The 15609-nt window shown below is 32.8% G+C and overlaps 2 protein-coding genes and 1 long non-coding RNA gene across 3 annotated transcripts; 2 read left to right on the top strand and 1 right to left on the bottom strand.

The window, feature by feature from the left end:
* Window positions 1-1048: 1048 nt before the first annotated feature.
* LOC125867820 (uncharacterized) lies at window positions 1049-6949 on the top strand. Its single transcript, XM_049548400.1, has 15 exons — window positions 1049-1307; window positions 2588-2760; window positions 2868-2979; window positions 3081-3203; window positions 4372-4476; window positions 5053-5136; window positions 5224-5339; window positions 5440-5541; window positions 5624-5737; window positions 5873-5929; window positions 6010-6076; window positions 6166-6219; window positions 6330-6404; window positions 6535-6570; window positions 6691-6949. The coding sequence occupies exons 2-15, from the start codon at window positions 2741-2743 to the stop codon at window positions 6802-6804; spliced, it is 1179 nt and encodes a 392-aa protein (XP_049404357.1). The 5' UTR covers window positions 1049-1307; window positions 2588-2740; the 3' UTR covers window positions 6805-6949.
* A 3026-nt stretch (window positions 6950-9975) lies between these two features.
* Window positions 9976-12390, top strand: LOC125867821 (uncharacterized). The gene is made up of 13 exons (XM_049548401.1): window positions 9976-10196; window positions 10297-10419; window positions 10525-10629; window positions 10741-10824; window positions 10891-11006; window positions 11086-11187; window positions 11276-11389; window positions 11472-11528; window positions 11614-11680; window positions 11766-11819; window positions 11927-12001; window positions 12108-12143; window positions 12222-12390. Exons 1-13 carry the CDS (start codon window positions 10074-10076, stop codon window positions 12369-12371), a joined length of 1206 nt encoding a protein of 401 aa, XP_049404358.1. The 5' UTR covers window positions 9976-10073; the 3' UTR covers window positions 12372-12390.
* Window positions 12391-13161: 771 nt separating this feature from the next.
* Window positions 13162-14522, bottom strand: LOC125867582 (uncharacterized). Its single transcript, XR_007446655.1, has 2 exons — window positions 13318-14522; window positions 13162-13235 (listed from the first exon to the last, which is right to left on the bottom strand). It is a non-coding gene; the product is annotated as an uncharacterized LOC125867582 (long non-coding RNA).
* Between the last annotated feature and the right edge of the window lie 1087 nt (window positions 14523-15609).

Raw genomic sequence — 15609 nt, forward strand, 5'->3', positions numbered from 1 at the left:
ATAACTTATCCCGGGATAAAATAGGTAAATGACAAAAATGTCTCTTTCAACCCTTTTGTTATATCACTTTTTACATTAATGAAGGGCATTTTTGTAAACAAATAAATTGTTCTTAAAATTTATTATTTTGAATACAACAAACCAAACACTCAATAAAAAATAATTCCAAACACAACTTATCTCATCATAACTAATCCCAACATAACTTATCCCATCATAACTCATTTTCAAACCAAACGAATTAAAAGGTGGGAATTAAATCCTAATTATTAAAGTGAATGTTTAGGTCTCTCCTCATGTGGAAGACAACAAATATATAAAAATTTTGTCAGTTCAAATATCATTTTCTTAATTTGTCAAAACATATATTTAAAACAAAACTATGATTAAAAAATATAAGACTTCTTTTTGTCTACAAAAGAATTAGTTGACTCAATAAATAAATACTATCATAATACTCTTTTGACGTACACATATTCCTTTCCGCCTTAAAAAATAAAAATATTTGTCATCATAAAAGAATATGGTGTTGACTGCTAGAGATTTTGAATTTGAGTCTTGAATATGATTTTTTTTAGTAGGAAACATTTTTCTTCTAATGGAGCCATATTCAGCACGAATTTGAAATAGTCGGACTTTAATACGAATATTGAACCTGAGACACCACCAACGAAAAAATATTTGTGCAAACGTAAAATAAATAACCAGCCAATAGGAATTGCCTTTTCTCCTCCACGTCATTGAATTAAAAGGTTGACACTAATTAATAAACCAAATTAGAACCAAACACATCATCACCTGAAAATTACTATTTTAATCCCTAATTTAATATTATGTGAAAAAAAGTCTCCAATTTAGGACTCAAATTAAACCGTTACTTAACCTAGTCAATTTTAAATGTTCTCCTATATTAAGCTTAAACATTAACTACAAATTTGTAGTTAACTATAATCCAAAGCAGACACTAAATAATCAAAACCTTAAACAGACTTTTTATTATATAGGAAAAAAGAGAGAAGTAAATAAAAGCAATTCTACCTCTTTTATGCTTATACTTTTCCCCTTGTTTCTCTGTCAATAGAACACAAGTTTTGTGTTTACTACTTCACAATTTTCTTCACCCTTTCAAAGATTTTTCTTGCTTCTGTTTGGTTATATTTCACCTATTTATAGATACCCACAAGGTTAAAATTAGCTAAAAGGTGTTGTATTAGCTAAATCCAAATTCTTTTTTCCTCTGAAAATCAAGAAAGTGGGCAAATTTGTTGTTTCTCTTCAAGATTTTTCTGGGGTTTGCTTATTTACAGGTAATTTTCTGAGAAAGCTGTGTTTTTTTGCATTTATATGTTTTAAAGGTGTGATCTTTGTGTGTTTTTATGAGTTATATATGTTTAGCTGGCTAGAGTTAATTTTTTATTTTTATTGTTGTTTTGTGCTTTTGTATTTAGTGTTTGATGGAAATTTTGCTGTGATAATTAATTTGTTTGTCTGTTTATGATATAACTTATGTAGAGGAGAATATATTATTACGTTATATGTACTGCTATTTCGAGTTGATTTCTCGTATGGTCGTTCAATTAATAGGAGTATTATTTTGGAAAATTGGTTTCTTTGTTGAAGAAAATTGGAATCAAGAAAGAAAGGTGACTTTTTGAGATAATAACTATTAGTTGATTGAGCATCTGAGAAATCAATCCTTGCTATGTGTTTTGAAAGATGGGGTGAATTTATTGAATACCTTTAATGTGAGGAATGAGTCAAATAAGGCACACAGTGGCTTGTTTTTGGGGACACAGAATTGAAGAATTGAAATTAGGCTAGTGCTTGATCTAGGGTGGGTGGGGGTGGAAGTAGAGAGGCTATTCAACCTGCTATAGTCAAAAGCCAGGCACATGACCAATTTTCTAGTTGCTTGTGGATTGTATAGTTAAGTGAGGCACTTGTTTGGTCTTTGCTGGCGTTTAAGGTTTTAGCACGGAGGCAATCTAGTGTACGAGGAATTTTTTTAACAGTTCTTTATTGGTTAAAAAACTTTTACTCTTTGAGTTTGTATTTTATGGAGGAGGATGAGATGCTAAGAGCTTGAGTCAAGGTAGTTAATTTCTAATTTGAAGCTAAGGTTTTGTATCTATGAAATCCAAGGCTCGTAATCTTGCTCACTCTATTTTTTCTTTTTGAATTCCTTTTTCTCTTATCATTGATTCTTGATTTTATCATCAAAATTATGGTACTTAATGTCATTAATGATTATTGATTCAGGGTTCATGCTTATTATACCACATGGACCCCTTTCTAATCAAAGTTATTTTGAAAACCTTATCGTAGTATTGCATATGCATTAATTTCACAAATAAAGTATGTTCAAGATTTAAAAAAAAGTTTCAAGAAAGAGTTCAAGAAAGTATATTTAGTTTTAAGTGCATTATTTTCAAGAAATATTTCAAGAAAGTATTATTATCTTTAATTTCAAATGCATTATTTTAGAAGAGTTTGAAGAAAATATAATTTACTTCAAATATATTTGGTGGGTGATGCATCTTAACTTCGTGATTGCCGTGCAGATCATACTTTTCTTTTGATATTTCAGGTTCTTTGTGCCATTGTTATGTTCGCTCCTTACTGAAAGCTGGTTTCTAATAACTTAGTTGGGGTTCAGTAAAGCTAATAAACTTACCTGGGGTTCAGTAAAGCTTCTTTGACTACTTTGGTTGTACTTATCAATTCAGATACTGTATCTAACATGAGGAGTTTTGGACGCGGGTTTGTTAAATTTCAGCTTTTCTTGTGATAAAAAATCTACCAAGTTTGTGACGTTGTTGTCTGTCACATGATAGTAGTTTGTCTAACTATTGAAACATGTTCTATAGGTCCAATATCTTAAAATCAACTGAAACTATGAGGCTTATGCTCTCCGTTTGCTGCGGAATCATTTTTGGCTTAATCATTGGAATTTCATTTCCATCTAGTTCATTAACCAAGGTATGGCAAATGCCCTCCATTTTCATACACTCATATAGTGGTCTCATTTGTGCAGTGCTGTAATTTGACATATACAATTTCTTTTGGTTCCAATTTGGCAGCTAAACATAACATCCAGTATTGTAAGCAACTTCCCTATTGCTAGAGATAGAAATAATGTTGTTTCAGACCAAAAGCCTGCAGATCCTTCGATCAAAATTCAGAATGCTACAGATCAGTTGAAGGTATATCCTTCCTTGTCAGCACACACAAAATTGATTTTATGTTTAAGATCATTTTCGGTTTTGGCGAGCAGTATGAACTATTATTTTGCTGCAAATGATATTTATTCTCGTACACCTTCTTTCTGCATTTCTTCCAGAAGTGACAATTTTATAGAAATTTTAACCCGTCATGTTCTTGAGTATGGAATATAGCAAGGAGAATAGGTCTCTTTAAGTAAATGAAGATGTACTTTTGGATACTCACTATTCATGTAATATGCATCTGTTAAAAAGAGTTTGTATGCACATTGAGTGGCAGATGATTTTCCATAGATCCCTGCTTGAGCTGAATATATAGTCATCAACATTTTTTTTTTTTTTGGATAACTAAGAATTCCCGAGGGCCAGTGCAATGCAATTCAAAACTCCGTGGATAATGGACCCGACCCTCTACCCTTCTCCACTTAAATACTAGGCTTTTTTGAACCCATGACATGCGCCTAACTAACAGATCTTGCACTGCACTGTTAGAGCAAGACCAAAGCTCTGGGGACAGTCCTCAACACTGTTGTTGAAGCTATACATTTTAAATTCAAGCCTATCCTTCATAGCAACTGATAACAATGCATAATGATCTTCTAACCTTTAATTTTTTAAATATAACTTTTAAGTTGCACATCCGGTATATGCTTTTGCTTCATATTTAGGTAAACGGAAGACACATGTTTGTCGTAGTTGACATTTGTAATTGCTGAAAATCAGTCTAGGCTGGATGATTGAAAGAATCTACTCTTTAGTCCTATCCGTATTATTAGTGACTAGTGAGTCTAGGAGTGTTTGAGTTTTCTAGAAAGCTACATTGGCAAGTTCAAGCATTTTGCATGTTTTAATCTACTTCCTTTCTTCTCTAGCAGAGTTACCTGTGACAGGATTTTTTTCAGCATGTCCTTTTTAATTGATTGTTCTTGATTTAACATATTTGTTTTATCCTCTTTACCTACTGCCCGTTCAATGTTATTCTCACTTTGTTGTCTACACTTTTCTACGACTTTTAAGTGCTGTTGAATAAACCTTCTCCAATTTTATCTTCTTTACTTCTTTATGTATGTGACTGGGTGTTGATGATTGAGATTATGCAAGCTAAGACAAAATCACATTTTAATCTGATAGTCATCCGTGTTCTGATCAGATTTGGGTCCCATCAAACCCAAGGGGAGCAGAAAGATTACCGCCACGGATCGTTGCTTCTGAATCCGACTACTTTCCCCGGAGATTGTGGGGAAAACCCAGTGAGGTAAGTGCTCTGTTACAACTTCTGTATGAACTATATAGACCTACACTCTTGGCCTCAGGTGCTGACCCATGAATGATGGGTACTTAAAACTACTTATTTCTTTACTTAGATCCATTCTATTGGTCCAGCTCGTTCAGAATTGCTTGGCAAAAATCGGAAGTATAAGAATTTACCTCTGTTCTGCAAATCTAGATATAATACATCTTACAAAATGTTGGATAATTAATATGTTAGGACATGTCACAATTGTTTCTTGTCACTTGAGCTTGTAGCATAATACTCTCTTATAAGGTTAAAAAAACTCATCTTTTTGCCTGTTACTTTTAGGATCAAACTTTGTCCTTTGTTACCCACCTCCGTCCTGGGTTGATTTTGATCTAGAAAAAATCTTAGTGTCTTCCTTGTCAAAAACTTTATTTTATTTGTTCCCCCAACCTTAATCCAGATAAAGGCAGTTGCAATTTGCATACCTTAAGAATGAAGAACTTTTTTTTAATAGTTTAATGAAGACATTTTACTGACGAATCCAGGATTTTTTTTGGGAAGAGGCAGCTTCTTATCATATTTTATCTGCAGGACCTACAAAGCAAGCCAAAATATCTGGTAACATTTACTGTCGGTATTAAGCAGAAGCATAACATTGATGCTGCTGTAAAGAAGGTATATCAATCTGTTTTGCTTTCATAGGTTCCTCCTCATCTCTCTTATTCCCAATTCCTCCTCATCCTGACCATTTTCTCTGTGCAGTTCTCAGACGACTTCACAATTCTTCTTTTTCACTATGATGGTAAGACAACTGAATGGGATGAATTTGAGTGGTCAAAAAAAGCCATCCACGTGAGTGTTCGGAAACAAACAAAATGGTAAGTAATATGATAAAAAGTAGCTTTGTACTGGAACTATGATCAACTTCAAGTGCTGCTTTAAACCATGTTAGTGACAAGAACTTTACCTCTTTATAAGGTGGTACGCGAAAAGGTTTCTGCATCCAGACATAGTTGCCCCATATGACTATATTTTTATCTGGGATGAAGACCTAGGAGTTGAGCATTTCGATGCCAAGGAGTAAGTTTTGTGTATTTCCTGTGATTAACAGCCTGATTTGACTCGATGTCTTAGTTTTTCTGAATTGTCTGTCCAACCCCAGGTACATTAAACTTGTCAAGAAGCATGGTTTAGAAATTTCACAGCCAGGTTTGGATCCCAGGAGAGGAACAACATGGCAGATGACAAAGAGAAGAGGTGATCGTGAAGTTCACACGTAAGAGCCAGGAATCCCATGATATTATTTATTCACAAGTCCTGTTTCTTTTTTTCATCCTTTAAACTGTACTGTACTTCTTGATATTTGGGTTTCTCTCTGTTTATTCTTCTTTTTCTTGATTCATCTCATCAGGACAACAGAAGAGAAACCAGGCTGGTGCGCAGATCCCCATTTGCCTCCTTGTGCAGCGTATGAATAGCTCTCCTGTTCGTTATTTTTTTTTTGCAGTTCTTTACTTGTTCTTATCATCTACTCTTCTCTATTTTCAGATTTGTAGAGATCATGGCCCCAGTCTTTTCCCGAGATGCATGGCGTTGTGTGTGGTATATGATTCAGGTATCACACCTTGCACATTAAACATCGAGAACGTCTGAGACGTTATACATTTTTTGAGATTGACTTTGTGTTCGTTTTATCACTTGTAGAATGACTTAGTCCATGGTTGGGGACTTGACTTTGCTCTTCGTAAATGTGTTGACGTAAGTTCAGCTTATCCAATGAATTCAGTCTCTTGGCAACTTTCTTTCACATGCATTTGTCTTAGTACCAAAATTATTCAAAGGCTCTAACTGTATATTCTCTTTTGAAGCCTGCTCATAAGAAAATTGGAGTCGTAGATTCCCAATGGATCGTTCATCAGGGTCTCCCTTCTCTTGGAAATGAGGTAAGTGAATGAAGCAAACTATTGAAATTACATTCCCCCACAAATTATTGAGTAGCATGGCAAACCTTAAGCAATCATTAATTTAGGCATCTAACATAATTATCGCCCTTTCCTCGTTCACCCTATACAGGGAGAAGCAAAAGATGGAAAGGCTCCTTGGAAAGGGGTAAGTAATTCTATGTCAACATTTGTTACATTGGTACTTTGTGTTTCATCCTTTTCCACTTTAAAATGCGAAGCGGATGAATTATTGTGTGATTCATTGATCTTGTGTTTGTTGTGGCAGGTGAGAGATAGATGTAGAAAAGAATGGACAATGTTTCAAACTAGAGTAGCAAATGCAGAGAAAGCCTATTTCAAGTCTATAGGAGTTGATCCTTCTAATTTGACATCTCATTAAGTCAACATGATCAAGTTGACAGTATACAAAGAGTCCTGGCAATTTTGCCTAGGATTATAGGAGCCTCCATCTTGTAAAATTGTTAGCTGTTAGTTGTTGTTATGATACACAATAAATTTTTAAAGGAAAGTATATTATAGAGCTTCTTTAATAGTATCATACATGATAACTTTTGGAAAACCTACGACCTTTGTCCTTTCTGTGAGCACTCTATGATGCACACTTTGTGAGAAGGTTCAAACCACAAGATCAAATTTCTTGGCATTGTGTTTTTCTTATAGATACTATTTCACAATGAGTCGAATCAAAAATGGAAACATGAAACACCATATCTCCTTCATGTCTAAACACTAAAATATCTCCCAATTGAAGATTAACATCCTCTACAAATATTTTCCAGTTATCTTCTAGTCGTCCGCGCTTCACCTTCACCACCCACCTCTTACCCGCGCTCCTCAGTATTGCATTTTTCATATGCTTGTGTCCCTTCAGATACTTTAAGAAATCTACAGGAATTTTCTGCAATATAACATAATGTAGTATTATTCTTAAAGGTTAATTTAAATCCTGAATCCATCTACTATTTTCTAGCCAAATAATGGATAAAAGAAAAATTCATTTAGTTTATGTTTTTGATCTTTTCTCTGATAAACAAAAATTCAAGGAAAGATGAAATACTTACAAGACTATCCTTGAAACCTGGCAAAATGGGTTTGAAGAAATGAGGTTTCTTAGGAGTGACTTTCATGGCGAACAAAAATAAAAAAAGTTACTCCGTTTGAAGTTTTGGTAAGGTTTGAATAGTGGTGCCAAATGAGCGAATTCAACAGTATTTGAAATCAAAATGTGTTCAGAGTTAGCAATTAAAGATTTTTAAAAAAAATTTGGTGTATCAAGTGTTAGGACTTTGCAGTAATATTAAAAGATTTTATGGGATCATAATAAATAATTTCAATCCCAATTTTAATGTTGTAACAGAAACTCTTATACCAATAAATTAAGAATCTTCATCAAATTATGGCGTAAAATAAATCCCAACATTCTCTCTTCCATAACAAAAAAATGTTGAATACATCAAAAGATTTTTATCACCTAGTTTTTGCCTTCGTTAGGTAACGACAAAAAAAAAAACTCATTAATGATCGATTTGCATCTTGTTTGGATGGTTGTTACCCGTTTTTGTATTGTATATTTGTATGGTTAGTTTAAATATAATGTTTGTTTTGATTGTTACTTAACTTTTACTGTATCGTATCGTTTAAACTCATCATTAGGCAAAGACGAAAAACCCCATTTTGTTTAACCACCGACTTGGTGTGTTCGCATCGTTACTTTAATATTTTCTTTTTTGTCTTTACTTATTATTTAATAATTCTATTTTTTTCATTTATCCTACCTTTCATAGTAGTTCTACCCCGTACCCAACACTTTTTTTGTAGGTTAATGATTCATATTCAAATTATGAATTATGATATTCTGTAACGATGGAAAATGATACAATCTATCCAAACATTATATTCATTAAAATGATACAAGACAATACAATACAACACAATATAATACAATACAATATATTATAAAACAATACGTAACGAGAAACAATACATAACGACCCTCACATTACTGCCCGCAGGAGAATTTGGAAATAGTATATTAATCAAACCTCAACCTATTTGGATAAACTTAATCACTGATTACCAAATACCCTATTTGGATATTGGTTTAAGGGAGGTAGAAAATAATTCAAGAATAGAAATTCTAATTTGTTTAGGATTTGTTATTTGGTAAGTATTTATTTAATTCATGTCTAATTAGAACTTATTTGTCCTAATTTATATAGGAATACGTTTTCTATTCCTAATCAGATTTGATTTGTTAGTATTTATTATAAATAGAGATTTTGTGTTACATATTTTCTTATAGTAAGGCTCAAGAGCTTTTGAATTATTGAGTAAGCCTATCTCTCTCTCTCTAACTTTATAAATTTCTTCTATATAACCCTGTTGAGTTTTTATATATATTCATTTGAATACACTTTTATTTTTCTTCAATTGAACACCTATATTAATCGACACATATAAACACAAGACGCTAACATGATTTTTTAAAAAATGTATCATAACCTCCGAGGATGTAAGTGAACTTTAAATAATAATTATTTTTTTAAAAAAATACATTTTTCTCCATTTAATTTAAATAATGAAGGAAAAAAAAATATTCAACTTTAGAAAAAAAGAAAAAGGTTTTTTTGGAGAGCATTTTGAAAATCCAATTTGGGGGAAGGAGTTGTGGAGAAGAAGGAAGATGGGAGGGGGATATGTTTTTTCTTTTTGATGTTTTTATTTTGGATGAGTTAAATAGGTTTTTTAAATAATTTTTCTTTTTGCTTTTGCTCAAAATACATTTTTATAAGTAACAATTTTGGTCCCAACTCCCAAGTGCCACATGTCAATGTTTCATTTGTCCATCGCTCACTATATTTGACATTTCATTTTGTGTTTAATATGTACGCACTTGTTAAGATTGGGATGTGTATAGAAAATAACGATCCTTAGATATCAAACGGCAAGTATTGAACAAGTTTAGGGGTCCACCTATGTATTTGGCCATTGTGACAACCAAATGTTACTATTGCTACACTAACTTTTAACGTGTGACAAAAACTTATGATCAACTACGAAATTTTACTATAGCAATAAGTTATATGCATAAAATTGGAGTAAGAATTAAGGAATTGAAATTAGCTAGTGATTGATCTATGGGGGGTGGGGGGTTGTTCAAGTTGCTATAGTCAAAAGCCAGGCACATGGCCAAATTTTTTAGTTGCTTGTGGATTGTAAAAGGTGTAATCTTTGTGTGTTTTTATGGTTATATTTGTTTAGCTGGCAAGAGTTGATTTTTATTTTTTAAGCTTAGTTCTTTTATGTCTTGTGTTGATGATAACAATTAAAATATGTTTGCTTGTGGATTGTAAAGTTACATGAGTGTGGATGCAGTGATGTCTTCTTGATTTTGCACAACTGAGCATCCTGTTTTGACTAGTATAAAAATCATCTATTTTTTTGCTTGATGGTGCAACTTTTCTTTTGATATTTCAGCTTCTTCGTGCCATTGTTAAGTTCGCGCTCTCTACTGAATATAAACTTACTTGGGGTTCAGTTAAGCTTCTTTGGTTGTACTTATACATGAAGAACTTTGGACGAAGGTTCGTTGAATTCTTGTGATCATACCAAGTTTGTGATGTTGTTAGTTTGTCTAACTCTTGAAGCATGTTCTGCGGTTCCAGTTCTTTAAAGTCAGCTGAAACTATGAGGCTTATCTTCTCCGTAGCTTGTGGAGTAATGTTTGGTGTATTCCTTGGAATTTCATTTTCTACTAGCTCATTAACAAAGGTATGGATGATATAATGTCCGTTTTTATACAATCATATCGTGGTTTTACTTGTGTAGTTCTGTATTTTTCATATGTACAATAACACTATTTCTTTTGCAGCTAAATATAACAGCTAGTATTGTAAGCAACTTCCCAATTGCTAGAGACAGAAATAATATTGTTTCATCTCAAAATCATATGGATTCTTCGATCAAAATTCAGAATGCTACAGAGCAATTGAAGGTATATCTTTCCTTTGGAAAGAGTTTGTATGCACATTGAGTGACATTGTTTGATGTTTGAGATTATTCACATTTTTCATCTCATAGTCATCCTTGTTCTGAACAGATTTGGGTCCCTTCAAACCCAAAAGGAGCAGAAAGATTACCTCCAGGGCTCGTTGCTTCTGAGTCCGACTACTATCTTCGAAGATTGTGGGGAAACCCCAGTGAGGTAAGTGTTCTGTTTCCATTTGTGAGCCTTAAGAATGAAGACATTTTACTGAAAAATCAAGAAATGTTTTTTTTTGGGAAGAGGCAGCTTCTTATCGTATTCTATCTGCAGGATCTACCTAGTAAGCCAAAATGTCTGGTAACATTTACTGTTGGTGTTAAGCAGAAGCATAACATTGATGCTGCTGTAAAGAAGGTATATCAGTCTGTTTGCTTTCATAGGTTCCAATTCCTCGTCATCCTGACCATTTTTCATGTGCAGTTCTCAGATGACTTCACGATTCTTCTTTTTCACTATGATGGCAAGACAACTGAATGGGATGAATTTGAGTGGTCAAAACGAGCCATCCACGTGAGTGCTCTTAAACAAACAAAATGGTAAGTAATATGATAGTGTAGCTTTGGACTGGAAATGTGATCAACTTTGTTTGTGACAAGAGCTTTATGTCTTTATTAGGTGGTACGCGAAAAGGTTTCTGCATCCAGACATAGTTGCCCCATATGATTATATTTTTATCTGGGATGAAGACCTAGGAGTTGAGCATTTTGATGCCAACGAGTAAGTTTCGTGTAATTTTCTGTGATTGATTAACAGCCTGATTTGATCCAATATATTAGTTTTCCTGAATTGGTCCATCCAACCTCAGGTACATTAAACTTGTCAAGAAGCATGGTTTGGAAATTTCACAGCCAGGTTTGGATCCCAGAAAAGGAACAACATGGCCAATGACAATTAGAAGAGGCAATGGTGAAGTTCATACGTAAGAGCCACGAGTTATCTGTTATGTACTTCTTGATGTTTTCTCTATAGTTATTATTCTTATTCTTGCTTCATCTGATCAGGTTAACAGAAGAGAAACCAGGCAAATGCTCAGACCCTCATTTGCCTCCGTGTGCAGCGTATGAATAACTCTCCTGTTTTTGCTATTTTGTTTCACTTGTTAAGTTGTCCTTCTAACCCCGGGTGTATGTTCTCTGTTTTCAGATTTGTAGAGATCATGGCTCCTGTCTTTTCTCGAGATGCATGGCGTTGTGTGTGGCATATGATTCAGGTACCTCACCTTACACATTAAACATAGAGAAGATCATAGACATTCTGTTTTGTTGAGATTGACTGTATTGTTTTGTCACTTGTAGAATGACTTGATCCATGGTTGGGGACTTGACTTTGCCCTTCATAAATGTGTTGAAGTAAGTTCAGCTCATCGAATGAAAATTCGATCTATTGAATACTTTATTTCACATGCATTTTGTCTTAGCACCAAATCATTACATGGTTGTACATTCTCTTTTTGTAGCCTGCTCATGAGAAAATTGGAGTTGTTGATGCTCAATGGATTCTTCATCAAAGTGTCCCTTCCCTTGGAAATGAGGTAACTGGTGGATTGAATGTAGTCGTCTATTGATATGTAAAATATATGTTAAATTGATCACATCCACAAACCTAAAGCAACCTTTTAATTGTCTGTTGTATTTTAGGGGCAAGCAAAAGACGGGAAGGCTGCATGGCGAGGGGTAAGCACTTCTCTGTTGCATTTATCAAATTACGTGTTCAAACAAAACTTTAATCGAGTTTGTGTTTTGTTGTTACAGGTTAGAGAGAGATGTGAAAAGGAATGGTCAATGTTTCAATCTAGGGCGGAAAATGCAGAGAAAGACTATTACATATCAAAGGGAATTGATACTTCAAATTTCACTTTCAAGTCAAATGGAATTGATCCTTCTAATTTCATATCTCATTAAGTCTTTGGCAATTTTCCCTATACTAGTCACACTTGTTAAAATTCATTATATTTTTTAAACTGAAGAATGTAAAAGAGCTTCTTCAATAGAGTATTACATGATTCACAAATGTACTTATCTAAATAAGTTTAAGAAATAATAAAATTCGATTTTTATGGTTATATATCGCATATAAATTCTCTTTAGAAGCTTAGCTCAGTGGTTAACGTTGCCCAAACGAAAATATAAATTCCATTGTTAATTCCGTCGTGGTCCAAGCTATTATCGTAAAAAATGGATATTAAGAATTCCTTTATATCCCACCAATTTTAGTTTTAAAAAAGAGGATAAAGTTATGATTTGTTTTCTTCCTTTATCATTTTGGGTATTTCTCATAAATTTAACAAAACTTTTTGTGAAGGCTATATGTAAATTTGTGAAGGCTATAAATATTGATTAGGAGGCTGCTTTTGCAAATTTACATATTTTTCTAATACATATAATTTGGTTTTTTACTTGGTGTCCGATATTGATATTGGAGTCCAACTAATTCAGATTCACACTTGATAAGAACCCACTCGAGGGGTAACACTTATCAAGAATTTGTTCACACTCAGGGCTCGTACTCGAAATTTCTGACTATGGAAGGAGCAACCCATCCTACTCTATTATATCCTAATAGTTCAATAAGTATGTTCGCGATTAAACAAAAATGGTTTCAATACTCTGCTTAAAATTGCGTGCTTTAAATTTTAATTGAGATTAGTTGTACATGTGTCATTTAACATATGAAAGAAAAAAATCCTGTAAAAACTTGAGCCAGTATCAAACACTCAACCATCGAGAGCTTTTGCAGCCCCTTAAACACTGAGCTGAACTATTTACCTTATGTCAAGAGTTGTCAATATTAATATATTTGATCTATCTATACAATGTAATTTTCTGACGAAGGAATGTTGCTTGACACCCTATGTCAAGAGGTGTCAACATTAATATATTTGATCTATCTATACAATGTAATTTTCTAATGAAGGAATGTCGCTTGACACCCCGAACAAGGATAGCTCCGCCCCTGCCTGTCACTTTTCACTAGCATGATAACAAAGATGTAGACACAACGTTAGTTAGTATATAGAGGCACCATAATCCTGAAATTTGTCTTATATTGTGTTAACCGTTAACCTATCTATCCAATCGATCATTAGTAAATTAATCTTTAAATAATGCAAATTAAAAGTAGTAAAATAAATCACTCTCTTGTGAAAATACTTGTTCTCTGCGTAGTAATAGTGCTTATAATCGTTGTATTACTTGCGATTATATACACTTGCCTGTGCATTAAGATGGCAAGCCAATAAAATAAAAAAAAAAAACGATTATTAAATACTAAAAAATAAGTAAAAAATTACTTTTTTTTTCAAAAGAAATGGAAAACATTTTCCTTCCTACCAAATACACTGTAGAAGCAAATGTTTTTTTGGCTTTCTAGTTACTCAACAAATTAGAAAAGATAGATTTAATTTTTGACACACAAACACAAAATCATAAGTCAACGACTATCAATCTTGAGTACAATAGTACTATAAAAGCAAATACAAACACAACCGATTACAAATTATTTAGCTAAAATGCATCAATATTCAAGCTTAGTTTTTTTATATATATATTTCTTAATCTGTAAATAAAAGGGAGTCTCGTATGCCTCACTTTTTATTTATTAATATTCAAGCTTAGTCGTTATATATAATAAGATATATAAGTTTCTAAGTCATCAGTAAAAGGACTCCATGGACATCAATTTAGCACGATTAAACTTATCATGCTCCCATTTGATGAAGTTATTTGCTTCAACATCAACATCTTCTTCTTCTTCATACGCGATTTTTGCATAGCTATTCTCTTCTCGATTAGCATATCCATTGCTACTCCATCGATACTCTTGCCTTTCCTTCCTTACATTACTTTCTTTTTCGGGCCTAAAAGCCTCGAATCCATTCGATGTGTAAGTAATACTTGGATATGGAGGAGCATCAATTAGTTTATGTACCTTGAGTTCCTCCTTATTCTTTGAAGAATTCTCTTCCTTAACATGGTAATTTTTTTGTTTGTACATAGTTTTTTTTTTCTTTTGTGTAGCTAAAGAAGTTATAATTTGTTTGTGAATGATGATATGATATTGTTGCATTTTTATCTATAGGATATTTATAGTTTAATTCTAGTCGAAAAGATGAGGGAGAATCTAATACCATTTGTTGTTCAATAGGATGATTTGTCTTTATTTTTGGTGCAAAATGCTCTTTGGGCTCCACTCCTTTATTCCCTTTGCTTTTAGCGTTTGGTACATGTATGTTCGCTCTAGATAAGGATTAATTAACTCATAGCTTAACTTGTTATAATTGATAATTTATTTTATTTTTCACGTTATAACTAATCTCAATTTTATGGATAAAGTTCATGTTATTCTATAGTTACTGCTTCCTCCGTTCAATTTATTTGTTTTTTTAAAAAAAAATTGATTCAGCATGAAATTTAAAAAATTAAAAACATTTTTAAATCTTGTGATCTTTAACTAAAAGTGTATAATATATTAAAATGTTTTTTAAATTTTGTAATCTTAAATATGTTATTAGAATGTTGAGGGTAAAGAGTTGCTAAATATGGAAAGTGACTTTCTTCGAAATAATTTTTTTTAAAAATAACACAAATAAATTAAAACAGAGGGAGTTCTTTTAGACGATCAACTTATAATTTAAGAGTTCTTCCAGAAAATACAAGTTATTAAGATTATTTATTCTATCCTAGACATTGCTTTTCTCGGATCCTCGTTTTTATAAGAAGAATTGTCTAAATTAATTATACGCCAAATGTTTGGTCTAATCAAAGAGCTTTTTGAGGTTAATTACTTAATCACTTCGAATTTTTTTTTTTTTTAGGTTTTTAAGAACAAGTGGTACACTTTTCACGTGAAAAACATTGACAATTAGTGAAGATTCGTTACCGATTCATGAGAAAAAAAAATCAATGATTAGATTCCATTAAAGACCATTTCCAAGTTGGATACAAGGCTTTTAGAGAAAAGCCACCAAAGGGTCCTAGGAAATGGTTCTTGACCAAAAGTTTTGCAAGTTTGTAGTCCACAAAATATCATCGACAAAAACGGATGATTACAAGAATGACCTCAGAGATGACCATCTTGAGCTTGAATTTTTGTTTTTCCTAGGGGGGAAATTCGAAGTGTAACAAATTTTGATTTTCAAAA

This window comes from Solanum stenotomum, chromosome 6, assembly GCF_019186545.1.
Source record: "Solanum stenotomum isolate F172 chromosome 6, ASM1918654v1, whole genome shotgun sequence".
In the NCBI taxonomy this organism is placed as follows: domain Eukaryota; kingdom Viridiplantae; phylum Streptophyta; class Magnoliopsida; order Solanales; family Solanaceae; genus Solanum; species Solanum stenotomum.

What these genes read in the sequence shown, in the direction of transcription:
- LOC125867820 (XM_049548400.1), top strand. Translation starts at nt 2,741, where the DNA reads ATGAGGAGTTTTGGACGCGG. An exon ending in TTGATGCTGCTGTAAAGAAG is followed by an intron (nt 5,137 to 5,223) that starts GTATATCAATCT and finishes TTCTCTGTGCAG; the next exon opens with TTCTCAGACGACTTCACAAT. An exon ending in GAGCATTTCGATGCCAAGGA is followed by an intron (nt 5,542 to 5,623) that starts GTAAGTTTTGTG and finishes GTCCAACCCCAG; the next exon opens with GTACATTAAACTTGTCAAGA.
- LOC125867821 (XM_049548401.1), top strand. Translation starts at nt 10,074, where the DNA reads ATGTTCTGCGGTTCCAGTTCTTTAAAGTCAGCTGAAACTATGAGGCTT. An exon ending in GAGCATTTTGATGCCAACGA is followed by an intron (nt 11,188 to 11,275) that starts GTAAGTTTCGTG and finishes ATCCAACCTCAG; the next exon opens with GTACATTAAACTTGTCAAGA. An exon ending in GGAAGGCTGCATGGCGAGGG is followed by an intron (nt 12,144 to 12,221) that starts GTAAGCACTTCT and finishes TTGTTGTTACAG; the next exon opens with GTTAGAGAGAGATGTGAAAA.